General features: G+C 41.4%; 2 protein-coding genes across 2 annotated transcripts; both read left to right on the top strand.

The window, feature by feature from the left end:
• Nucleotides 1–678: 678 nt before the first annotated feature.
• On the top strand, nt 679–13,402 carry paqr5b (progestin and adipoQ receptor family member Vb; the record flags this gene model as incomplete). The annotated part of the gene is made up of 8 exons (XM_080531880.1): nt 679–729; nt 4,789–4,916; nt 7,372–7,577; nt 9,175–9,301; nt 9,781–9,825; nt 11,231–11,321; nt 11,898–12,042; nt 13,125–13,402. The coding sequence occupies 8 exons, from the start codon at nt 679–681 to the stop codon at nt 13,400–13,402; spliced, it is 1,071 nt and encodes a 356-aa protein (XP_080388006.1).
• Nucleotides 13,403–16,676: 3,274 nt separating this feature from the next.
• LOC308158286 (kinesin-like protein KIF23) lies at nt 16,677–27,479 on the top strand (the record flags this gene model as incomplete). The annotated part of the gene is made up of 16 exons (XM_080531879.1): nt 16,677–16,726; nt 19,587–19,653; nt 19,959–20,087; nt 20,830–20,935; nt 21,478–21,614; nt 21,837–21,952; nt 22,612–22,782; nt 23,087–23,128; nt 23,612–23,724; nt 23,801–23,922; nt 24,333–24,435; nt 24,527–24,606; nt 25,092–25,211; nt 25,600–25,759; nt 26,904–27,065; nt 27,244–27,479. 16 exons carry the CDS (start codon nt 16,677–16,679, stop codon nt 27,477–27,479), a joined length of 1,914 nt encoding a protein of 637 aa, XP_080388005.1.
• Nucleotides 27,480–27,489: the final 10 nt, after the last annotated feature.

The following is a 27,489-nucleotide window of genomic DNA, read 5'->3' as shown; positions in this document are numbered from 1 at the left end:
TCAATATCTCCCTCTCCCAGAGTTTGAACAAGATAACACAGAAGCGTATTGACTGAACTTCTAGACTTCCTCTCGGGTGGGACTCTGGGTTGTGAGAGAAACAAACAGATTAAATGTTTTATTTTCTGCTGCCAGTACAATTTACACCCTTCATTCATGGTCAATCATATATTGCCTGGCTGAAACTCAGTTGGCTGTTTCACTGGTAGAGTTCTCAGCTGGGAAGTATGTGTGAGAGAAACCTTTCCTTTTTTTTTCCTTTTTCTTTTATTATCTCTCGATAGAAAATGTTCTAAAAAATGCTAGTGATTCTTGAAGACAATAGATGTCTTTAGATAGATAGTGACAGCTGTTCCCTCAGTAATTGTTATTGTTACATCACGATATCTCACTGAAACCTGCTCAACTTCATTCAGTCAGCTCAAAGCCGTCTCTCTTAGGGGAAGATTGTGTGCCGGCTGACAATACAGACAGAGAGAGAGAGAGAGAGGGAGAAAGAAAGAAAGAAAGAAAGAGGGGAGGGGAGTGGCCCAGGTGCACTTGATATTCAGGTTGGGTGGACAGTAAGGGCGTGCAGGGAGGAAGCTACAGAACAACATAGCAACAACAAGGGAGAGACGCTCCCACCGGCTTCAGTTCATTCAACAAGTCAACACAGTACTGACGCTCTGAGACAACATGCTGAGCCTGAGACTACCACGAGTCTTCACCATCAACCAAGTGCCCAAAGTAAGTAAAGTTCACTGTCTTTCTTATCTTCTACTGAGATCCTGCTGACATGTTGTCAAGAGTTGATGTTGATTACGTTTTACACTCAATGAAAAAGTTGAGAAATATTTGTTTGTTTGACTTTCATGACAACAATTTGGAGCATTCATTTTTCAGTCTCAAAAGATTGTCTCTTGTCACTAAGATAATAATAATAATAATAATAATAATAAATAATAAATTCCATTTAGCTGACGCTTTTATCCAAAGAGACTTACATTGCAGTGAGTGCATAATTGTTTTAGTATTAGAGTGTGTGTGTGTGTGTGTGTGTGTGTGTGTGTGTGTGTTTCTATGTTCTCTAACAAGCCACACCCCCCAGGCTGGAGACTGGCCTGTGGTTCGAGGCAGGGTTGGTTTAAACATGGTGTTCATCCATGAGCTGAGGAATAAAGACTACCGATTGGCCGCCAGCGTTAAAAAGCGATCGCCTCACTAAATAAGACATTGCTTCATTCTATATCTTGGTCACCATACTTTCCAAGTTTATTTTGGATTAAAGTGCATTTTACACTGTGTCACAACACACTTTACAGAACTACAAGTTAACAGTAAAAAGTTAAAAGAGAAACATGATTAAATTAAAAACTGCTATTACCTATTTCCATTGTTATGCCTTTTATACATCTCAACCTCACAACTAAAACCATAATTTGTTACCCAAAAACAGAGATGTTAGCATTAGTAATAGGAAGACATCCAGTAGGTAGTTTTCTCTGTAATGTAATCATTTGTAGTTGGAGAATGAAGGGAGGCAACACCTTCAAAACAATAACAAGACATTAGCTACACATATTAATGAATTAACAGCTGTAGTATCTTTAAAAATAATTTAAAATAATAACCTTTATACAGGGTTCCCACACCTGAAACATCAAATTCAAGCACCTTTCAAGTACTTTCAAGACTCAACTCCCTCAAATTCAAGGACCCAACACGGCATAGTTGGAGACAGATCTAGAGACCCTAAGATGAGAATTGATATAATAGGAACTATCCGCTCACAGACAACAATTAAAAAGAGAGGCTTGAATGTGTGAACACTAGATGGTCTCTTGCCTTCTCTACCACAGCAAAACAATATATTGTGAAATATAGTTAAGCAATACAGAGATTTATTTACTAGTTGACGAGCTAAGTAAAACTTTTTTAAATATATATATTTATTTATTTTAGAGAGAGAAGGGGGGGGGGGGGGGGGGGGGGAATTCAAGCACTTTCAATGACCCGTGTCTATTTTCAAAAACTTTTAAGACCTTGATTTCTTTTTCTCAAATTCACAAACTTTCAGGGATTTCAAGGACCTGTGGGAACCCTGTTTATTTAACCAGATAGGGCAATTGAGAACCAATTCCTTCAAACCTGGCCAAGAGGCAAAACAGAGGCAAGTCTGTACAACACAACACAGTATATACAATATAAAACATGAGTACAATAAACAACAAAAGTAAATTTTCCTAACAAATACAACATCACAATATATACAGCATATAAAACAGCAGGAACCAGGGGGAGGTTATTATAAAAGCAGGTGCAGTGATCAGAGACTATGTCTAGTAATGAGTTTTTAAAAGAGGGTAACGAGATGAAGGTGTTGAGTTTTAGTGTCTTTTTCAACTCATATCTGTACTTAACATAGCAATAATCAACTTTTACATTTTCAAATATTGTCATCACATATCAAACAAAAGTGAAACAGTATTTTGTTTCACGGCATATCTGTATCATACAGATGTATGTACTTGCCTCCCTTCATTGGCTCCTAGTATGTCATAGGATAGATTTTAAAGTTCTTCTTTTTGTCTGTAAAGCTCTTAAGGCCCCCTCCTACCTAGCAGACCTCCTCGCCCTCTATACCAATGGCAGGGCCCTCAGATCTGCTGATAAGGGTCTCCTAACCACCCCTAAGTTCAACCTCAAGTCTAGGGGGGGGGGGGCGTGCTTTTGCTGTCGCTGCCCCTGACCTCTGGAACAGCATCCCCATGTCCATCAGACTTGCCCCTTCTATCGAGTCCTTTAAATCTAAACTCAAAACCCACTTGTATTCTTTAGCGTTCCCTTGACTAACTCTGACTCTTGCCTTGTTTGCTTTGACGTGTTGTTCTGTTCCTCTGTTGTTTCTGTTGGTTGTTTATTTGCTGTTTATTTACACTTAAGGTGTACTTCACTGACTTAGTAACCATGGTCTTAGTTGTGAGGTTGAGACAAAATGGAAACAGGTAATGTTGGATTTTCCAGCTCTGATACCACCTTATGACATAGTAACTGGCTTCTCTGTTCAAACATCGTCAAAATGATAATTTTATGGAAACTACATTCTAACTTAGACAAGGGACTTGTCTTTCTTGTTGCTGGTAATGACTGGTAAGTACCATGGTTATTACCATGTTACTACCCACTTATTCCGAGCTGTAATGTAAAGTGCTACCAAAAACAGGATGATAGAAAACATGAATATAGTAATTTGAGACTGTATCTGACTCCCTGCCATTGGCTGGCAGGCTATTCCATAAGGTTTTGGCTGGCTCTTTGATGATCCTGAACAACAAGAATAACTATCGTGACTAGTCTCTCTTCATCATGGTTGAGGTCGTTTCGTGTGGTAAACTAAATCAAGACTCGAAAAAAAAAATCCTTATTGAAAACAAAAGGCTCCTGTCAATCAAATGATGTTATTGGAATGTCCAATTATGCCCTTGAATTCCAATGGCATTCACAACAACACTGATCTCCATATTATATCCAAAAGCTCATACTGCCTACTGTTTATGATAATTGGTTCACTTTCACTACTATCTGTCTCTCTTACCTTCTCTATTGAATTGTGGGACTAAAAATCGGAAAGGCCTTCCAGAATAGTGTCCTCCTTGTTATGGACTAATGTGTGTCACCTGTGTATGTTTGGCACTTGTGTATTTATTTTCCTCACTTCCCAGCAGCACTCCTGGCTGGTCGATCTCCCTGTCTGTTCAGTGTTGTGTGTGTTCCTGCTCTGTTATGTGTCTGCCTTGTACAGTGAGTTGTGAGCTGCTCTAGGCGGTGATTCTGGGAAGACCTTGTGTCAGGTCTACAGTATTCGCGCCGATTTTGAGCAGAATTCTCCCTGTGGGCGTTTTCTTTCTGAGGCTTTTTGTTAGTTTCCTGTTCCAGTAAAGTGTCCTTAGTCGTGCTAACCGCTGCCTGTCACTTTGTCCTGCACCGCACCTGGGTCCGCATCTCACATGCCCTACGAGACACAGTCTGGTAATTTGGTCCGCAAGTCGGCATCCGATTTAATGTTCTGCCTTTTCTTTCGAAAAATGTCAAAACATTTCAGCGAAAATCAATGACACACTCGCTCGTCAACTAACACGGCTTGTTTTGTGAGCCTGCTAACAATGTAAAGTAGTGTTATAGTGTGCCCCGCGGTGGTGTAGCGGTCTAAGCACTGGCCACTAGTGCAAGCTGCCCACCGGGGACTGGGATCGTATCCCAGCTCGCCAGATCCGGATATGGCTGGGGCACACACGGGGAGCGGCATATTGGGCGGCCGCTCCCGAGGGCGGTATAGGAGTATTTCCGGACAAGGATCCGTCGCGCAACAGCGCCCCCGGGGTGCCGAAATAACAGGTGCTGGGCTTGAGGAGCCAGTCAGCTAGTCTGCCTGGCGGCCTCTTCTGGGACTGCCGGCCACGGGGTCGTGCGGCGGATCCTTCGCAATAGGCAGGGGATAATTGGATGCTAGGTTGGGTTCAATTGGCTACCAAATTGGGTGAAAAAGGGATAAAATCAGAAAAAAAAAAAAAAGTAGTGTTATAGTTAACTAGGTAGCAGTGGGGATTACTCACCTATTACTCACTCCATTGCAGTATTTTGGCTTGACTAGCGAGTTTGTGTTGTATTTCCGTGTTTCAAAATAAAAGTAATAAAAGAACAATTTGATTGGTTGCCGACTTGCGGACCAAATGACCAGACCGTGTCACATATCTACTACAGTGAGTGTTGGCCAACCATAAAGTAACCCAGTGTTTTGTTTACTAGGTGTTCCATGAGGACAGCATCATCTCCGGCTACCGCCACCCTCACAGCTCGGCGCTAGACTGCATCCTCAGCCTTTTCCAGCTAACCAATGAAACGCTCAACATCTGGACTCACTTCCTGCCCACCTGGTATGGCTTTACACTATAGCTGCATATTCCTACTGTATAGGCAGTACTCAAGTTGTAAAAGACAATCAGGGGGGATGGTGGATTTTATCATATGGGGACAATTTTAGCATCCCCACAGCATCAGTGTCTTCAGCGTCAGTGACTTGGTAAAAATGTCATTTCATGTGTGCATGCCCCCTCGCCCACAGTATTTTACTCAATATGCGCAAAACTAAATGTTGAAATAGCAGTAATACCACGTTCATTGATAAAATGACATATGGGATGGCAAAGGCGGGATGGCAGTTTTAGAAGGGGGGATGATTTTGACTGTTTTTATTTCAGGGGGGATGCCATCCCCCCTCATCCCCCCTCAACTTGAGTGCTGTGTATAGGCCTACTGCCTGACACTAACAGCTGAGTGCTGGTTTGAGATTCACCCATAGACAGATTCACCCAAGAGAGTAGATGTCTCTTTAGGAGTAAAGGAATCAAAGCTAAGAACAAGTGTATGCATTTAGAATAGGAATGAGATCAATTCCTTCTTATTTGTTAAGATACAGTATGAGCGACCAAAATAAATTCCCATTTCAAATGAAGGAAAACATCATAATCCTAATATGATCTGAGTGCATTTGACCTCTGCTCAGACTTTAAATAGATTAGATTCAACCTTATTGTCATTGCACACATGTATTTTTTTGCTCCGAACCAGAGAGGCTAGCCGGCCTCTCTAACCTCTAGGCCGGTATCTTGCCACCCGGTATCTTGTAGTATGATCTATACAGTATACATACAGTAGATAAAGAGGTGTGAGACAAGACAGTATGTTTATACATTTCAGTTATAGAAACTTTACAGCTGGACAGCTTAAATTACTCAAAAGCCCTATTACGCTATTTTATATTCAATTTAGGCATTTCATATGTTCATCATACTGGTAGAAAATGAGCTCAAGCTTATTAATTAATCTGTTGATGGAGACTTTGGTATATTTCCACATAACTGTGAAGTAGTTTGTTGTTTCCTTTTTCTAAGTTGACTATTTTATCTGAGAACCTGTAGCAAGCTAAGTGCGCAAACTTTTCTCAAACAACATCATAGCCTACTGGTAGAGAAAAACAGAACATCTTCCAAATATATGGAAATCTTCCCAATGTAATTTGCCATTTGTCAGTTCCTGTATACTAGAGCCTCATTCTATGGCATCTCAGTCAGGGGAGGCTGGTGGAGGAGGGGCATTACATCATTGTAATGCATGGAACGGAATGAGGCCTTATACAATGAGCCCGTCCTCCGATGTCTACCTCAACCAGCCTCTACTGCTCCCAGTCATGATATACAGTGGTTGTTTGGAGGTATTTCTCTGCCTATTTCATATTCATATCACCTGTCAGTGAACTCCATAAAGTAAATAGATGTTCACAAAATCCTTATGCATAACTATCTCATACCACAGGGACACACTCTACCTTGTCCCTTTGCATGTAAGATGTAAATGAGTCATATAGATGCCAGTAGAGCGTAGCCTGCAGTGCACCTCCTCTGCATTCTAATAAGCATGTAAACGAGCAGATTGGATCGACATGCTAGAGATACTGATCACTGACTTGACTTCGGCTGAGTTTGTGGCCTTTTTGAAGTGGTTAAGACTGTTGTGAAACACCGACTTTGTCTTAAGGTGTGGATGCAAACATCTCTGTCCCCATCAAACAAAAACAAACAGCCCTATTCAATCCAACCGCATACCCGGTAAGGTGTGCTGGGTTATATCAAATACAACATTCCTCTTAACGCTCCAAGAATAACACGCTTGAACTCGTGATATGCTCTACAGCAATTCAATCGCACGACATTTTCAAAAACCTCGAAGATACCTTGCATCACACCTCAAGAACATGTCTAGTACAGTGCAATCATGTTAGTCTCACAGTCACCACACAGCGTCTTGGGGAAGGTGGGGGTGGGGGTGGGGGGGGGGCTAGTGAGGAACTCCTGTCACCACTAATGAGCTGAGCTGAGCTGTTTCCACAATTGTCAACAAGCGAGCGCAGCGGCACAGGAGACCACAAATAAGGTTGATTTGTTAATGAGGTGTGCAGAGACGATGCGGTTACCGCCTCTGTAAACACGTGTACAGGGCAAACTGAGAAGATGGGTACGTCTAGTATGAGCTGTGATGAGTCTTTATGTAACACCACCCGTGGTGACTAAACAGTACTACTATTATCATGTAGAAAGCAGAGTTATCAAAAATAAAGCAATCAAGCCAGTGAAAAAAATATGATAATATCCTAATCCCAAAATGTTTTTTGACACATTTTTTTAAACACTTTTTCTTTCTTTTTTTAACTATAAAAGAGATACTAGAAACAAAGATGACATTTTCTAAAAGACAGCTGAGCACAATTGACATGGGTAAACATGTTCATACTGGCTTCATATACTGGTGTTAACTTGCATCCTGTCTTGACAGGTACTTCCTGTGGAAGTTGCTGACCGTGGTGCTGATGCAGGATGTGATGCGTGACGTGTTCACCTGGCCGCTGCTGGTGTTCCTGGTGTCGTGCTGCGTGTACCCGCTGGCCTCCTGCTGTGCGCACACCTTCAGCACCATGTCCACCCGCGCGCGCCACATCTGCTTCTTCTTCGACTACGGAGCCCTCAGTCTCTACAGTCTGGGTGAGTGACGCCAAGCATTGTATCGTCTAATACTCAGATTCGGATTCAGATTCAGATAACGTTTATTGCCATTATGCTTTACACATATAGGAATTTGCTTTGGCATTACAGTAGGTGCGTTTATGCTTTTTTCACATGTATACATGAACAAAAACAAATGCAAAAAATAGGACAACACAGGACAGACAACAGTGCATTGAATAGTGCTATATATATTAAGTGCAGTGCAGAGTTTTTCAATGGGTTCAGTGCATATTCAGTCCTGAGCAGACTTCACTAATACTACATAATGCAGGGTTCCCGCACTGGTCTTAAAAAGTATTTAAGTCTAAAATCCAGCAATCCAATTTATAAGGCTTACAAAGGTCCCAAATGTCAGTTATTCGGTCTAAAAATTAGGTGCTAGGTCTTAAGAATGAGATCCTGCAAGGAAATCAGTCCGACCACATCTATTTACGCAGGAAATTAATCAAGCTGGAACCAAAGAAATGCCAATTCGCTTCCTTTTTTGTCTGTATGGCAGTGAAATGGCAGTAACTGTTTCATAAACCAGCGTGACCACAGCTTACGGCCCACCAGAAGCACCTCTCGTGGCGACCTTATAGTTCCATTCAGGAAAAGCACCTTCAGTAAACAATCCTTCTCAGTGATAGCAATAGAAAACTGGAACTCACTACCCAACCAACTCAAAGACATACAGTACATACTTCCTCCACCTTCACAACACACATGAAAGCCTGGCTGACACAGAACTATACTTGTCCTCATTAATCCCTCTCTGTGCTGCCTCTCCATAACGCCTTTTTTGTATGTTTTGGTTTGTTTAATGTATTGCTGTTTGTAAGTGCTTAATGTTGTGTGGCCTGTAATTGTCCTGTGGCTTCTATGTGCTAGAAATGTCGCTGCTCCCATAAGTGTGTATGTGGTGTGGTTTGTAAACATGCTCTGGCTTGTGTGTGCTTCTACGTTTTTGCTATGACTTCATGTGTCCCTGTCCCCTATGCGCTTTTAGTGTTTGTTGCAGCCGCTTGTAATCACCTCAGCTTGCTTACTTGTGTTTTTTGTCAAGTGTGATGTTGGGGTACCTTGTCTCAGCCACGTGTTCTTAGAATATTGAAATGTTTTATTTTAACTAACAACGTTACTTTTCAGGATGCCATGTTGCAACTGGCCGGGGACTTCAGCTGAAAATTAGCCGACTAGGCTAACGCTGCCTTTTTTACTGTATTTTATATGGTTCATGTATTTGAATTGTCCTCGATATAATGAACTAATAAACTAAACGAAATCCCTAATTTCATCACCTTGAGGATGACATCATAATGGTGTCGCGAATAGGTCTAAAATTCTATTCAAAGAGGTATAAAAAAGGTCTAAAAAGATCTTAAATTTGACTTGTTGAAACTTGTAGGAATCCTGATAATGAAAACTAGATGATGATGATGATGATGGTAATGATGATTAATACCCCTTACCACAGGGGTGGGAAACCCTGAAACAGTTAGAGTTCCAATTAAGGGTTCATGCCTGAAGCGTGCACATACAGAGTGTGTGTGTGTGCGTGATTCATTTGTGTTTCACATTTTTCCTCTCACAGGATCAGCCATCACCTACTCTGCCTACGTTATTCCTGACAAGTGGGTGAACAGCTCCTTCCACCAGTACTATATCCCCATCGCTGTCATCAACACTGTCATCTGCACGGCCCTGGCCTGCTACTCACGGTAAGGGGGCTTTGGAGGGTTACTGTTGTTAAGCAACCACTCAATCTCAAGCACCTCAAAGCACCTGTGGCCTTTGTTGAAAGCGTAATTACAAACGAACAATCCAACAAAGAATGATTTTTCAAATTCCCACATGCCACAACGATTGGACACGATCGGTTGTAATTCAATAGACTGGCTGATATGAACTGCTATCTGGAAATAAAGCCATATTGTTCTGTCAAAACATACATTTTGGCTGTCTAAACAATACTATGAGGCAGATTAAGCATTTCATCTCAGCTTAAATTCTCTTGGGTAGCACTGAGGGACATGTATTGTGACATCTCTGGTCATATTACAATAAGGCAACATGTTGTTGTCGTCTTTCTTCTGGGCCTGACTGGTTCACCGAGCTGTCTCGGTTACAGCGAGCCTAACTCGGCGTGATGGCTGTCTGACTCTGCCTCTCCTCTCTCCCTCTTCCTTCCTCTGCAAAGACTGGGCTTACCAATTCTGCAATATAACCATGACATCGCAAAAAGGTAAACACCATGTCTACTCTGGTTGTGTTTCCCCTTTGCCTTCTGTCAAGAGTAACTACTAACAATGTTTCATTCCAAACTACAATTCCAATATTTGGAGTTTCCCACTCTATAATGTAACGTTTTGGTCCTTGTTTTTGGTTGTTTTCCCCCCCTTCCTCATCATTGAACTCATTCAGTTGTTGAGTCCTGCTTCAAAGACCTCGGTTGAACTTTACACATTATGAATGAGTTCATCATTGAACTCATTCAGTTGTTGAGTCCTGCTTCAAAGACCTCTGTTGAACTTTACATATTATTTGATTCATTTGTTGTAGTATTTACAGTAACAGGCATCCAACCCAACCTCTCCCTTTGCAAATGTATAGTGGGTGTTGGCTAACTAGCTAAAACAAAATGACAACATGCATTCATAATAGACAATAGAAAACCAAGTGTGGTTTCGGTTGGGCAACAGACTGCTGGATACAGTGTGTTTGTTGTAAGAGATAACGTGTACCATATGTAAAGAGAGAGTTGGCTTAATTTACACTAAGAACGTGCTAAGAATGCTACTGTACGTACACAGAATGTGGTTTGACTCATCTTGGCTCTGACAGTTACTCTGGAGAGCTGTGATTGCTGTGAAACGTGAGAGCAGTGCAAGAGTGGTTTTAAGCTCTAGTTACATAAGTTATGCATGTGACTTTTGTTACGAACACATTGGAATGTGGAATGTAACTTCTTGTGTAATAGTTATACAAGGTTAGTTTATGTTTAGAGAGAAAATGTATGTTTTTGCAGAAGAAGTGTAGCTAATCATTTTACTAAGGTCAATGATAGTCTAGACCTACCAGGTTGACTTAGCCTGCGGGTCAAGCCTATGTCCTAGGGTTCAAGTTTATTGTTACGTCACTTTACACAAGTGTAAGAGAGTAAAATGTGTATGTTTCGGTTCCTTTGCACCACAAGACAATAAGGCAATAGGCATAATTCAAGATAAGACAGAAGACAAATAAGACAGGATACAATTAGCAGTATCCAGACAATTTGCAGACAATAACGCAATAGGTATAGAGGTCTTGGGAGTTCTAATTCCATGCTAACACCCATGCAATGATAATGCAATTAGTGTCAGCTGTTACTGTGCAAAGATAATATTGATATCAACTTAACATGTCGTAACAACAATGTAGCCGTGGTAAAGAGTAAGAGCGAATATAATAAGAGGTTTTATTAAATTAGTAAGTACATTCTTTTACTAATCAAATCACACCTGATTAGAGTTCATGCTACTAAAAACCTAATTGTAAATTGTATGATTATTGAATACATGAACATTATTACATTAAGACTACATGAATGTGCATGTAGTTTTCACTCTCATGGATGATGATACTCTAACATCACTATTGCTTTATCCCAGACTCCCTGAGAGACCGAGGCTTGGTAAAGTTCTCCGCATTTTGGCCTTTGCATACCCCTTCCTGTTCGACAATATTCCTCTCTTCTACAGGGTGAGTCAATAATCATTTTTAAAAAACCATGACTGACACATCTAGTAAACTCCTGCCCTTACGCATGAAACATCATCAACAATACAACAGATATGTAATCGCCTCCAGAGGCATTTCTGACAATGCTTGGTGGTTTGAATTGAGCAATTTACTGTAGGCTTAATTGGAGTGAATGTTTGAGTAATTGACTGTTGTGGCTGACACTGACTGACACAGCTAGACTGGGTGACTTGCTGTATATATCAAAATCAAAACATTCAGGATCCATGTCCACAAGCACTAATGCAGGGCTGAGGAGGTACAGAGACAAATCAAACAACCTTATTGCTTAAAATTGTTTGGTAAAGTGTATTAAACCTATGTCATATGGCTGTGTCACATGAACATATGGCTGTGTCACATGATGTCTGTGTCACACACATATGGCTGTGTCACATACATATGTCTGTGTCACATGAACGGAGGAGTAGCTACATTGTGTACGCAGAATGCATTTTTTCGCCAGCCAATGTTTCAGGCAGGCAGCATGAATGCCTAGCATGTGAGGCTAACAACTCTGTGACTGTGTTTCAATAGATCTTTATATGTGCGGGTGAGGGCTGCACTGACAACGACACAAACATCCTTCACTACCGCCACATTAGTCTGGCCTTTCTCACGGCCTTCCTCTTCGCTACACACCTCCCAGAACGCCTGGCGCCCGGCAGCTTCGACTACATAGGTAAGACCTGTCTACCTGTCCTGCCCCCCAAACTGGCTTACTGTATGTACCGTTGTTCATTCATAGTGATAGTAATCATACACAATATGATGTACCGTAATTCACTTTACATAATGTGTGCTTATAAGCTATTGCACACTGTTGTTGTCACAAGAGTGAACAAAACCTTATTTTTGCACATTGCACCTACCTCCTTTGATATAGCCACTATTTATACCTCTGTACATACTATACTGTACATAGCTACCTTAATGGAATGGAATGGAATGGAATGGAATGGACTTTATTTGTCATTGTTACAGTACAGGTACCAAACAACGAAATTTAGGAGGGGTGGCTCCCCTGGTGTTAGGAAAGATTTTTTTTTTTTTTTTTTTAGAAAAAGCATAAAATCACAAGAAGGTAAGGAGCTGGTTTACATCAATAAAGGCTATGTACACAATCCACTGTACTATACTGCACAGATAGTCAACTAGGGTTGTCATATTGCACAAAAGTATTTTTTCACGTTATTTTAAAGTGTCACAGTTTGCAGGCTTGAAATGTACATGTTTGTGCCTCAGCACTAGCTGCCATACAATCCGTCCGGACTGTCCTGGGCCCAGAACTTAGGCCTTTGCTGTGTTCAGGGCCTTGACGGCCCTGTGGTAGAAGCAGTTCTTCAGTCTGTTTGTCTTAGCTGTACATAGTTACCTATATACCTCTAAACTACCGTAGTACCGTAGTACCTATATACCTCTAAACTACCGTAGTACTGTACCATACTGTGCCTATCACTATTTGCACTTCTGGTTAGATGCTAAGCTGCGTTTCGTTGTCTGGTACTTGCACTCTAACAATGACAATAAAGTTGAATCTAATCTAATCTAATCTAAAGAATAATACTATCAAAAAAGAATCCATCTAATATATCACTGCATAGGTCTCACTAACACATTTGAATCTAACCTCAACCCTAACCCCCCCCCCCCCCCCTCCCATGGATTAGTAACTGTGTTGGCCAGCCACCAGTTATAGTTTCTGTCATTGCCGTACTGTCGACTTCTGTTTATCTAACGGCAGTTCTCTGGCGCCCCCTGCAGGTCACAGCCACCAGCTGTTCCATGTGTGTGGCATCATAGGCACCCATTTCCAGATGGAGGCCATCGAGCAAGACATGGTGACACGGCGAGAATGGCTCCTCACACACTCCCTGCCTGTCACCTTCGCCAACACACTGGGTGCAGCACTGCTGTGTGTGGCCGTCAGTCTTGGCATCATCCTACTGTTCAGTCTGCCCCTGGTCTGGTCACACAGCAGACGAGAGAGGCCAGATAATGACAACACAAAGGCAATATGCCTAGCCAAGGTCTGCCACTAGTTGCTAGGCAAGGCCTGCCACTAGCCACTAGCCACTAGCCACCTGTCAGCTAACGAAGCTATGAATGGGATGTAAATGGGGATGTAACGATGCACTCAACTCACGATTCGAGACGATTTTCTCACGATTTTTCTTTTAACAAAATGAGATTGCAGACAAGTTATGACTGAAAAATATTATTTTATTTATTTCTCATACAAAACGTCCATATGCATCGCATTGTCCGAAAAAAAGAAAGAATATATATATATATACTGTATATATATATATATATATATATATATATATATATATATATATATAAATATTTAAATCGTCACATATTCGTAGCAATAATTAACTGCATCGCGATGCATCGTTACATCCGTAATGGGGACAGTGGTTTGATTGGGGAGGAATATGGGGCTAAGGTGCAATCTCTCTGATTTATGATGAAAAGAGAGAGAGAGAGAGAGAGAGAGAGAGAGAGAGAGAGAGAGAGAGAGAGAGAGAGAGAGAGAGAGAGAGAGAGAGAGAGATAGTGGGGGCAGTCAGGAGAGGGGGACACAGTGTGTTGTATGAGAGGATGATGAAGTTCTCATTTATTTTCATAAATTATAAAACCAAATAATGGACATGTTCCTGAAGTAAGTGTGGTGGAATAGTAGTTCTCCATACTCTAAATGAGAGGTAACACAATGACTTTGACTACCACACACATGGAAGCCTAACTGTGGGTTTTCAGATTTTCATGTGATTGTGATTGTGGAATATGAAGAGAGAGGCTTAGTGGGAACATACAAGCTGTAGTATGATGCATAAACAAACAATTCCGTTTTATTTTTTAAACTTTTATATATTTTATAACAAATGTATTGACCAACTGCAAACAGTGGCACTCATGTATGTGTATGACTAATGTGTAAGAAATTGCTGTGGGAAAACTGTCTATTTGTGTCTTGGCTGTATGTACTGTATGAAGTACTGTACATATATGCTTCTAATGGTGCCATGTGCACGCTATAGATTCGGGTACTTTACACCAAAAGCACTGAAGAATTAAGCTATTGATGAAGTCTGTAAGATGAAGTTGATGTTGAAGTATGATGGTCAGAAACTCTTAACAAAAGTTAATTTAGAGGATGATATTATACATTTCCAAAGGTTTATTGTGGCATCACATTGCATGCCACATATGGTTTTGTTCCTTTAAATCATGTTTATTGTACATAAACATTTATTGAAGAAAAACATATTTCAGAACAATGTTATTTATTGTTTATGAATAAATATTTACTTCTGAAGGTAAATCATGCCAAACAAATATACTGTGTTTCCTTTTAATACATCATGCAGGGGCCAAACATGGTTTTCCCATTTGGTCAGTCAACAGAGAAAACATATTCCCATACTATTATAACTATTATAACCCTGTACACAAACACTCACACCCTAAACCCTGTACACAAACACTCACACCCTAAACCCTGTACACAAACACTCACACCCTAAACCCTGTACACAAACACTCACACCCTAAACCCTGTACACAAACACTCACACCCTAAACCCTGTACACAAACACTCACACCCTAAACCCTGTACACAAAGTCACACCCTAAACCCTGTACACAAACACTCACACCCTAAACCCTGTACACAAACACTCACACCCTAAGCCCTGTACACAAACAACTCCATCTACGGAGCACCAACAAACACAAGTTGGTGGTGACAGGGGCCGCTATGATCAAGAAGATCAGCAGGAAGAAGATGACATCATCATTGTCCAACAAGTCCTGATGTGTGCTGGAGAAGCCCATCACATCTCTGTGGTTTCTGACGACACAGACGTGTTTGTCCTCCTCCTTCACCATCACCTTCAGGCAGGACTGGATGTACCACTCATCATGGAATCCCACCGCAAGGAAAGGGCGATAGTGGAGCAAGCATTCAGAAATTGTCAAGAACCTTTCATCAGCCCATGCCATATCGGGATGCGACACCGTAATGTCTTACTATGGGTCGGGAAAAGGCTCTGCCATCAAAATTGACAGAAAGCTGGGTACGAACTATCAGCCTTTGGTAATGTGATGCACCGTTCCAGAAAGTCCTCGATGAAGCCACTGCCTTAAAAATAAATAAATAATATTCTTCCAAATTAATGAATAGTAACACAAAAAAATACATTGTACATGATCTCCCTTATGAGTAAACATGAATTTGATTTGAGTATTTTACATGAAATCTCGTCTATTTTTCTGGGATTTTGGCATTTTGGGCATGAAGGGGTTAATATCTGAAAATGCTCAATGCATATCACAGGGCACCCTCCTGTATTTTGAAGAGGTGCCCCCAAGCAACAAAAAACAGCAGAGAAAAAAACTTTACCTGACAAAACAAGGTTCATCAAAAAAGCAGGCTTTGGCTCCCGGACTATAGTGTGCAATCTATTTAAGCACTGTAGAATAAGGTGACCAGATTTCTCAGATGCAATCTGGGGACATTTCCAACTTTTTAGGAAAAATGTATACATTTTATCATGATGAAATACAGAAACGGGGACAATTGCTGTTTCATTTATTTTGACCTTATTTTGACCAATGTATACACATTCAAGCAAGAATACTCAAGTGTAAATACTGGAATGTGCCTCTCAACATTAGTGTCAGTGTACTGTAAGTGGTATTAAAAGTAATTCTTAGAACTGTTCAGGTTGACGAGCCAACCATCAACCAAGGGGGGGTCTGGGGGTCCTCCCCCAGAAAAAAAGAGGATTTAACACTTAATTTCCTGCATTCTGGTGAATTTGTACACACTATTGTGCTTTTTATGCCCATTTTTATCTCCACTACCCTACTCATACTTTAAGCCTAACATAATGTTTAAGCCTAACATAAGACTAATGATGTTGTCAAAATTCTGTATATTGTATTGTATTTTTATTAATAATGTAAAACAACTTTATACACCCACTGCATATATTTCATTGTATTATCATTGAGACTGTCTGCGTGCTTTCCCCACGCTTGGATGTAATTCACTGAGTGGTGAAGAATTACCTTGATATTGCTCCATTCAATCATAATGAGCTCGTTAATGGGGAACAATCGGGGCTGAAATGCTTTCTATTGAATGTAACGATCGTCCATTAACGGGTAATATGCATACATTGACGTTATAAAGGGGTGGAGGACCCCATGGGTAGGACCCTTGGCAGCAGGTTCGGTGACAATACAAGCCAAGATAAAATAAATAAATAAAAAATGCTTGGAACGGGGACTTTTCCGGGGACATGTCGTCCAAACCGGTGATTGTCCCCGGAAATCGGGGACGTCTGTCACCGTACTGTAGAACTAACATGAACTTTGATTGATTGATTGAAAACTTTATTAGAAGATTTGCAGAAGTAGGTACATGAAAGTACATATTACATACAAGGTCAACTAACAGGATAAAAACCCAAGAAAGCCACTGGCTTATTTCAATTGGGGTCCTTGATTCTCAATTCATCGTTACATGTAAGACAGACAAAAAAAACTAGTACTATCTACAAGATAATAGAGACAAATAACTAGTACTATCTACAAGATAAACATACATCCAACATGGGAAGAACAATACAACAAAACATAAGGTATGTACAGCGGGTAGGACAGGTGGGGACATACACCACAGGTGGGGGCGGGGGACAAAACACAAAGTATGTACAGTGGGTAGTTCGGCAGGGGGACAGACATATAATATGTACAATGATTTAGAGGGTCCAGTTACGGATTGCAGCCTCCTAACTACGTGTGCACTCAGCTTGAAGCACTTAACTGTAAATCTGCCAATACTGTACCAGGAGCTTTGAACAAATACATTGATTGATTGAAAACTTTATTAGAAGATTTGCAGAAGTAGGTACATGAAAGTACATATTACATACAAGGTCAACTAAAAGGATAAAAACCCAAGAAAGCCACTGGCTTATTTCAATTGGGGTCCTTGATTTTCAATTCATCGTTACATGTAAGACAGACATAAGAAAAAAACTAGTACTATCTACAAGATAATACAGACAAATAACTATTACTATCTACAAGATAAACGTACATCCATCATGGGAAGAACAATACAACAAAACATAAGGTATGTACAGCGGGTAGGACAGGTGGGGACATACACCACAGGTGGGGGCGGGGGACAAAACACAAAGTATGTACAGTGGGTAGTTCGGCAGGGGGACAGACATATAATATGTACAATGATTTAGAGGGTCCAGTTACGGATTGCAGCCTCCTAACTACGTGTGCACTCAGCTTGAAGCACTTAACTGTAAATCTGCCAATACTGTACCAGGAGCTTTGAACAAATACATTGATTGATTGAAAACTTTATTAGAAGATTTGCAGAAGTAGGTACATGAAAGTACATATTACATACAAGGTCAACTAAAAGGATAAAAACCCAAGAAAGCCACTGGCTTATTTCAATTGGGGTCCTTGATTTTCAATTCATCGTTACATGTAAGACAGACATAAGAAAAAAACTAGTACTATCTACAAGATAATACAGACAAATAACTATTACTATCTACAAGATAAACGTACATCCATCATGGGAAGAACAATACAACAAAACATAAGGTATCGGGTAGGACAGGTGGGGACATACACCACAGGTGGGGGCGGGGGACAAAACACAAAGTATGTACAGTGGGTAGTTCGGGTCTTTTAATCTGATTTTTGTTTTTGTTTTTGTTGTTTTAGAGGGTCCAGTTACGGATTGCAGCCTACTGTAAATGTTTTTTGAGAGTGGTTTTGAAGGTGGGCAGTGTTTTGCACTCCTTTAAGATTATAGGAAGGGCGTTCCACATTTTTACTGCATAGTTTGCAAACGAGTTTAACCCCTTGTTTGTGGTGCACCGCGGTTGAACGTGGTTCGTGGAGCTTCCTCTGGTGTTGTATGTGTGGACGTTGTTCACTTTTTGCCTTTATTGCCTTACATGCCTTTATTTTAGAAAGAGATGGTGTTCTACCCATTTTTATTGCATAGAAACAGACAAGATGTGCAATAGAAATACAATATGCATACAAAATGATAGATGCAAAATGGTAGATACAATATATATATATCTAGATACACTCAGATAGCACCTGTACCAAGTCCTCAAACCTCTCTGGGTGATCAGGATATTATGTTTATTTTCTACACGTAATCTTTATGTTCACATCAGACAGAGAGACAAGATGCTCTGCTCTGTGCTGCGACAATATCGTAAGACCCTGGACATTACATGCGTTTAGCTCAAATCAATAAGGACAATGTGCATATATCAGTCATTTAAAAAGAAAAAAGAATGTTCACAGTATCTTTGCGGGCGGAAATGGATGCCGAGTGAACCCTCTGGCTCCTCCTATCTCTGTAGCGGCAACCACACATCCGGGGGCGGGACTTCCTTCATAGCTGATCACTCAGGTCACGATCTGGTTTCTCACTGGTTCACAACCATTGTCACTCAGGTCCCGATCTGGCTTTTTACTGGTTCACCGCCAGTGGACTAACGTCCCGTCACGGAGAGGGAACATTCAAACACAGAAGGGGCGCACTGTGGACCAAGTAGAGGAATAAACAATACAACAATTCACAATGCAGAGAGCCGCGTAAGTAGGCTATTACAGCTGTAATACATTCCTACTATTTATTAAAATGATTGAAAGTGCAATACATGTTTAATGGTGGTAGCTAATGTATAAACAGCTAAAGATTTGAAGTTTGACAGCATGAATGCTAGCTAGCTAGCAGTAGCAACCTTTCAAGAGTAACAACAGACATGTATATAGCTACTACTAGTATGACAGACAGCTAGTTCTTCTAGACTAGTCTAGAGTCTTCTAGTCTGGAGTCTTGGCTGTTGTATGTCAACGTAAATCTGCGTCAATCAATCTAACATGTCGTTAGTTTATTTGATTGCTTAAGTTTGATAACCAACCTGTGTTGCTAGCTATCTGGCTTTGGCTGCGTTCGTAAATTCGCTCTGAGAGCGCCGGAGCGCACACCAGGGTACAACGTCATAAAGGGACCAAGTCATTTGATTGGACAAGAGGCATTCCACGAGTGCTGATCAGATTTCCAGAGCGTATTTACGAACGCACCCGCCTTTGTTCTGCCAGTAGGTGGGATTCTCAGAGGAATTCATGTCTCTTAATTCGTTTCACAGGAAGGGCAAAACCCCTCGGAGGCCTGGCCTCAAGAAGACCTCCAACACCCAGAAAGAGCCTGTTGGTGTAAGTGTGACAACCTCTTGCAACTGCTGTGAGGCTCTCTTTCGTAAAGTTTCGATTGATTTCAACTTTGCTATCTCAAGTTGTAAAGCAGACATCTCGAATCTATTAAATACATTTAATAGACCTAATAGATATTTAATAGATAAATACATCTATTAAATACATACGTATTAAATACATTTAATAGACCCAATAGCTCCGTCTTGGATGGCTATCATTGTTCAATATGAGTTCTAGCTGTGTTAATCAACATGCCCTCAGAAATAATTTGAAGAGGTTAATTCGCTGTGTGCTCTGTTGTTTAGGTGTACTGTCGCATCCGTCCGTTGGGATCAGAGGATGAGGAGTGCTGTATTGAGATGATCAGCAGCAGCTGCATACAGCTCCACGCCCCTGACGGCCTCAAAGCCAACCGCAATGGAGAATTCAAAGAGGTGAGGATATATTTTTGTTTTATTGTATTTAACCGTGGCTTTGTGTATCCAGGTTGGTCTCATTGAGATTTTCAAGAGAGACCTCCTGGTCCAAGACAGCAGCAGGGGGAGAACAATGTTTCAGACTAATCACAATTGAAGATACATAGACACACATACATTGCAAATATAAGACACTATAAGCAAATGACAAACATAGACTGTGCATGCATACGGATGACACGGAAGAAACCAGGTGCTAGTTTGTTCAGAAACGTTAAGCTTACTCATTCCTGAAGCTCCTCGTGGTGAGGGCATGTGATTACACAATAGAAGCTGTTTTCACATAACCACATATTTGTAAGGTGATCTGGACAACTTTTTTGAGATGAAGTGTCACTTAAACTACAAACACGCTTGTGCAAAATGTAGTTGAGCTACAAGTAGTGGAACTACTCCAAAACACTGCATACGTCATACATAAATCACACCATATGTACCACCACATGATATCCTAATGACAATCACATTCCTTAGTAACATAAGTTAACTAACCTAACTAATCCAAGGAAAAAAGATCCTGTAGTTTCTTGCTGGAGTAGCCTAATTCTTTTTCTTTTTTTTGCCCTGAACAGTTTTTTTTAAGGGTACGTGGGAGTGAGACTGAAGCTGGTATAGTTCTAGTTCCAAGTAGGGTTGATCTTTTTGATGTTTTGTTCACTGCAATGTGCTGATAATCGTGTTGAATGTTTTTGTGACACAGACACAGTACTCCTTCAAAAAAGTGTTTGGAATCAAAACCTCCCAGGTAGACTTGTTTGGGGATGTGGCCAAACCGCTTATTGAGGATCTCATCCACTGTAAGAATGGTAAGTCAGGAAAACAGCCATTCCACTGTGATTGTTTTCATGTTAATGAGTTAAATGCGTATTGGAATTCAGTTCTGTTGGCACAGCACTGAAACGGGATTCTTTACTTTGTTGTTGTTTAAAGTTAGTGCTTGCCTTTTTAAGTTTAATTAATTAACATGGGTTTCTATGAAGACCGTTGGTTTCTTATTATGTTATATTTTGAAATGCATCTCCTCTTTCTTGTTTTAAGCATGACAATCACAATCAAATCACTGTTCAACTTTAAAATGTGTAGACTGACTCCACTTAAATAACTTCTATACATACCTTTTATACTTTTTGAACTATAAGCATTTAAAGTTGCATGAATTTACGTTGGTTCCAATTAAACAGCATGCCATGCTATGGTCATATTGAAAATGCGCTTTTGCCTTGTAAGCTTGACAGTCCAATCCAACTTTAAACTGTGTCCACTGCCGTATTAAACTTTGCAAGCCCACAAAGTTTCTTCAGGAACTCCCCTTTCTAGTTTGTTTATGTTGTTTTGTTTGTTTGTTTAGGTTTGCTGTTCACGTATGGTGTCACAGGTAGTGGTAAGACCTTCACTATGACAGGTTCCCCTGGAGAAGGTGGACTCCTCCCTCGGTCTCTGGACATGCTCTTCAACAGTATTGGCCCCTATCAGGCCAAGAGATATGTAAGAGGCTTTTCTGTTCCCACCATGTTTTTCTCCAGAGAAAATGCTCTCTTTTGTAGGCTAGTCATTCTTTTTTAATTACATTTTTTAAGCAATGTAATTTTTTAAGGTTTGGAAAACAAGATGGACAGTAAAACATAACTCATATACACAGGGTTCTTCCTACCCAGGTCTAGAAGTCTGGAAAAGTATGGATCAATAAAATATTGACAATTCTTCCAGGTATTCAAGACAGATGACAAAAATGGGATGGAGGTCCAAGGTCAGGTGGATGCCCTCCTGGAGAGACAGAAGAGAGAGAGCAATCAGCAATCGGTCCCCAAAACGCCTTCCTCAAAGTACGTAGCTATGGGTATAGTACACGGCCAAGAAAGATGTATTAAAGGGATGGTTCAGCCTATGTTCATGTTTAGGTGAAGTCATCTTACCCCGAGTTGTCCTCATATCAGTTGTGGAAGCTTCTCCCGTTCTCCATTTTCCAAGTTGCTCCCGCTCAGGCTAGTTAGCAACACGTCGCTCTGCCAGCCAATAGACTGGATTAGCTTTGTTTAAATGACATGATGCCATGAACTCCAGGGCAGCAAAGCTCAAAAGTTCTTACTGGAAGACAACATTGAAGACTCAGCATTGTATTCTAGATATTATCCATTTACTTTCCTACTTTTTTTTTACATTTGTGAATCAAACTTTCTGATAAGCCTGTTCAGATGATATTTGATTTTACAGGTGTTCAAAACGATTGAGGTTGAATGGGGTTTGCTTTACCTCATCTATTAGCAAGTAGCACTCACTTTGCCTGCTAACCTTCTTGGCGAATGAAGCTGGATTGGGGTTGAAGTTTTGAACCATCTAGATTCTAGGCTAATGAAGATGGATTGGGGTTGAAGGATTGAACCATCTAGGCTAATGAAGATGGATTGGGGTTGAGGGATTGAACCATCTAGGCTAATGAAGTTGGATTGGGGTTGATGGCTTGTCTTGGTGTTTGTTTCCCCAGGCAGAAACCTGACCCAGAGTTTGCTGATATGATCAGTCCAGAGGAAGCCTGCAAGTCAGAGGGCATCGACGAGGACAGCTGCTACAGTGTGTTTGTATCCTACATAGAAATCTACAACAACTACATCTATGATCTCCTGGAGGAGGCCCCATTTGATCCAATCAGACCAAAGTAAGTCCCTAGTCACTAGTTGATGTCAAGATGCAGTGTGTCTATTTCCTTGGAATAGAATTGTGTTCTAACTGGAAGTTTGTGTTGTTCTTTTTTGTGTGTGTTTAGGAGTGTCATGGCAAAGTAGTCGATGCCAAAAGTTAATTCTTTGATGAGACGTGGCCTCACATTATGTGAAGGCACCAAACTATTTTTTGGTGTAACGCCATAACTCTCTCTTTAGTTGATGAAGCTAATTCCCCCTCATTGTTTGATGCATACGGTGTTGTAGGTTACAGATGTAAATGTTCTGTTTTTAAATTAGGTGGTTCGGGGGAGGTACACCTGTTCGGAACGCTGAGTTCATGTACGTGGCCAGTCAAGGCCTATCCCCTGCATTGTACCCCCTTAGAAATGGCAGTCGTGTCTTGCAATGCCCATCAACCCTGTCCTTACCCCCTCCCAGTCTAATACCTTGCTTATAATACAGTAGTTAATATGTAATAGCAGGTGGCATTGGCTTTCCTCCCCTTTGGCTTCTATAGAGGTAGCTGCTTTTGGCTCAGCAGATCTTGTCGTGATGAGACAGATGTGAAAGCTTCCGCCTTAACGGCTTCTTTAGTGCTGCTTGACTCTGCATGTGTCTCTAGCTCTGGCCAGGTGACCTGAAGCTGAGCTAGTGTCTCTTACCCATTGTATTGAATTCACATGCATCGTCTTGTGTAGTTTATTTTTAACTTAACATAGTTTATGTGGTCTTAATTCTATATGTTCTCGGTTTGTGTTTACCTAACTGGAGCCGTTGAAATGTTTAACAGTATGTGCTGAACAGTTTTTCTTTGCTTGGCAGACCGCCTCAGTCGAAGATCTTACGTGAGGACCAGAACCACAACATGTATGTGGCAGGGTGCACCGAGGTGGAAGTCAAGTCCACAGAAGAAGCCTTCGAAGTGTTTTGGCGGGGTGAGTGTTTAGTGGTGAAGAAAATGATTTTCCTCAGCCTCGGATTTGTATTTCTTTATAATGAAACTTTGCTCAGGTCAGAAGAAACGAAGGATCGCTAACACCCAGCTGAACCGTGAGTCCAGTCGCTCCCACAGCGTGTTCATCGTCAAACTGGCCCAAGCTCCGCTGGACGCAGACGGAGACCACATTCTTCAGGTAAATTTAGATTTAGTGATCTAAAAACTATAACCAAGGACTTTCATAAAACCTTGATACAAATTTGAGCTTTTCAAAAAATGTCAGTTGAGAGAGGACGCTGGCGTTGCTTGTTCGCCGCTTCTCCGCCCGAAATCTAGGTGTAATTGCAGTATACAGGGTAGATTGTCCTACAAAGACACTTAGACTTAGATTAGTAATGTAAAAATGTATTAGATCCCTATACTTTCTTTTACTTATCGTTTCTTTTTATTATTACTACTCAATCTTTTCTGTTTGTAAAGCTTCTTTGAGTGTCTAAAAGAAAAGTGCTATATAAGTCCAATGTATTTATTTATTTATTTAAACCCCGAAACCTTTTGATAACAGAAGTACAGTGCTAACTAACCGAGCGTGTTGCCGTATTGCAGGATAAGAACCAGGTGAATGTGAGCCAGTTGTGTCTGGTGGACCTAGCGGGGAGCGAGCGCACCAGCAGGACCAGAGCAGAGGGCAGTCGCCTCCGGGAAGCAGGTGAGTCTGAGAACTGACCGTGGGAGGATTACAACTCTTTCAATTCATTTAATTCTACCTTTACTCACTGTCAACTTCTACTTCTACTCAGGCAACATCAACCAGTCGCTGATGACGTTACGTACCTGTATAGAGGTTCTACGAGAGAATCAGATTTGTGGAACGAACAAGGTTGGTCATTCTGAATGAATATCCTCAGGTGCAGTACTCAAGTTGTAAAAGAAAATCAGGGGGGATGGTGGATTTTATCATATGGGGACAATTTTTGCATTCCCACAGCGTCAGTGACTTCAGTGTCAGTGACTTGGTAAAAATGTCACTGCATGTGTGCGTGCCCCCTCCCTCGCCCACAGTATTTTACTAAATATGCGCAAAACTAAATGTTGTAATATCAGTAATACCACGTACATTGATAAAATGACATAAGGGATGGAAAGGGGGCATGGCAGTTTTAGGAGGGGGATGATTTTGACTGTTTTTATTTCAGGGGGGATGCCATCCCCCCTCATGCCCCTTAACTCAAGTGCTGCTCAGGTGTCTCATACTGTGTCTACTTCATGCATATTAGGAGGTAAAGTGATGAGAGAGAGAGCTCCTGAGTCATACAGTTCGCTGAATAATACTGTCACTGTTTTTTCTTTTTTCTCTTATCACAGATGGTACCCTACAGAGACTCCAAAGTCACGCACCTGTTCAAGAACTATTTTGACGGAGAAGGAAAAGTGAAAATGGTGGTGTGTGTCAACCCTAAAGCGGATGATTATGAAGAAACCATGGTGAGATGATTCATGACCTCCTCTAGGATGCTCAGTATTTCACTTATCTTTTTCTGCTGATGAGAGCTATGCAACGTTTGGAGTGAGTGAGTGAGTGAGAGATGCAAAAAACCCTACAGATTTCAAATGTTGTAGCTCTACTAGGTGTGTTTAGTGCTGTTCAATGCAGCCCGCTGAGGTCTGAAAGGTGTTGTATTTTAGGAACAACAGCAGTTTTTAATCAAATTCGCATGGCCTAACATGAACTCACTATTTCACTTGTTTGGCTCTAGTTACAGAAAAACTATCTATTCTAGACTATTACTGTCATTGCATATACAGTATATATATATAGAGAGAGCATGCAATGTGAAAAAGACACATTTTGGTGTGTTTGTGTGTGTTTCAGCTGGTGATGCGTTTCGCGGAGGTGACCCAGGAGGTTGAGGTGGCTCGGCCCGTGGACCGTCCCATCTGTGCCCTGGCAGCGGGACGCCGACACCGGAACCAAGTCTTCAAAGAGGAGCTGTCCCGCCGCCTGGATGACCGGGGGGTACCCCTCAACGCCGGTAACACCCTTAATGCACTACACATGCTACTAGTTAGTTAACACGCCCAAGTTAGTTAACACGCTACTGGTTAGTTAACACGCTACGAGTTAGTTAACACGCTACGAGTTAGTTAACACGCTACGAGTTAGTTAACACACTACGAGTTAGTTAACACGCTACGAGTTAGTTAACATTCTACGAGTTAGTTAACACGCTACGAGTTAGTTAACATTCTACGAGTTAGCGCCAGATCCAGATATGGCCGAGGCACACGGGAAGCGGCATATTGGCCGGCCGCTTCCGAGGGGGGGTATAGGAGTATTTCTGGACTAGGATCCGTCGCGCAACACCGCCCCCGTCTGGTGCTGGAGTAACGGTACTGGGCTCGAGGAGCCAGTCAGCCTAGTCTGCCTGGCGGCCTCCTCTGGGACTGCCGGCCACGGGGTCGGGCGGCGGATCCTTCGCAATAGGCAGGGGATAATTGGATGCTAAGTTGGGTTAAATTGGCTACCAAATTGGGTGAAAAGGGGATAAAATCTGAAAAACAAATAAAAAAAAAAAAACATTCTACGAGTTAGTTAACATTCTACGAGTTAGTTAACACGCTATGAGTTAGTTAACACGCTACGAGTTAGTTAACACGCTACGAGTTAGTTAACACGCTACAAGTTAGTTAACACGCTACGAGTTAGTTAACACGCTACGAGTTAGTTAACACGCTACAAGTTAGTTATCGCACTACTAGTTAGTTAACAGGCTATGAGTTAGTTAACACACTACGAGTTAGTTAACACACTATGAGTTAGTTAACACACTATGAGTTAGTTAACACACTATGAGTTAGTTAACACGCTATGAGTTAGTTAACACACTATGAGTTAGTTAACGTGCTATGAGTTAGTTAACACGCTCCTAGTTAGTTAACACGCTATGAGTTAGTTATCATGCGCCTGGTTTTATTGACCCAGATTAAAGCCTACTGTTGGAGAATATCCAAGCCTATTATTAGGAAGCTGTGTGACTGTTTCTAACAGCAGGTAGCTTGTGTTAGCAGTGTCTTTATGCATGCCAATAGTGACTGAGCTGTGAATGATGTAGAGTGCTGTCTGGCTCTCTCCACGCCTCCTCCTCCTCATCGTCTGTTCTGTCCTGTCTCTCCCAGACGACCCGTCGGTGCTGACCCAGCTCCTGGAGAACCTCCCAGCCCTGCCCGTCTGTGAGCTGGTGGACCCCACCGATGACCAGACCTTGCCCCGCCTCATAGAGGCGCTGGAGAGACGCCACCGCATACGCCAGATGATGACAGAGCAGTATACCAAGACTGGTAAGGACTTAGCCAAGCATGACCAACCATGGACATCAAACCACTTGATTTGGACAAACATTTCAAATCAAGTCATTGACATTTCATGCTTTTTAGAATGCAGACTTCATTGAGGATTTTTTTTTTTTTTATATATATAAAATTAAACATAGCATGGCCTCTTTCCTCTATCCCTCAGCCAACACGCTGAAGTCCATGCTCCACGAGTTTGACAGCCAGCTTGTGGCCAAGGATAACTTCGTCCACGACCAGAGGGAGAAACTGGGGGAGAAGGACAAGGTCATCACCGGTCAGAAGGCTGAGTTAGAACGCCTGGAGAAGAAGTCTAAAATGCTGGAGTACAAGGTAGCTGAACCCCAAGTCTCCTCTCCCGCTCTTTCCCCTCCATCTTCTTTGATGAAACATCACATATGATGGACTCACA

This window comes from Nansenia antarctica (assembly GCF_963989245.1).
Source record: "Nansenia antarctica genome assembly, chromosome: 5".
NCBI classification, from domain to species: domain Eukaryota; kingdom Metazoa; phylum Chordata; class Actinopteri; order Argentiniformes; family Microstomatidae; genus Nansenia; species Nansenia antarctica.
This window is presented reverse-complemented; position numbering and strand designations above follow the sequence as displayed.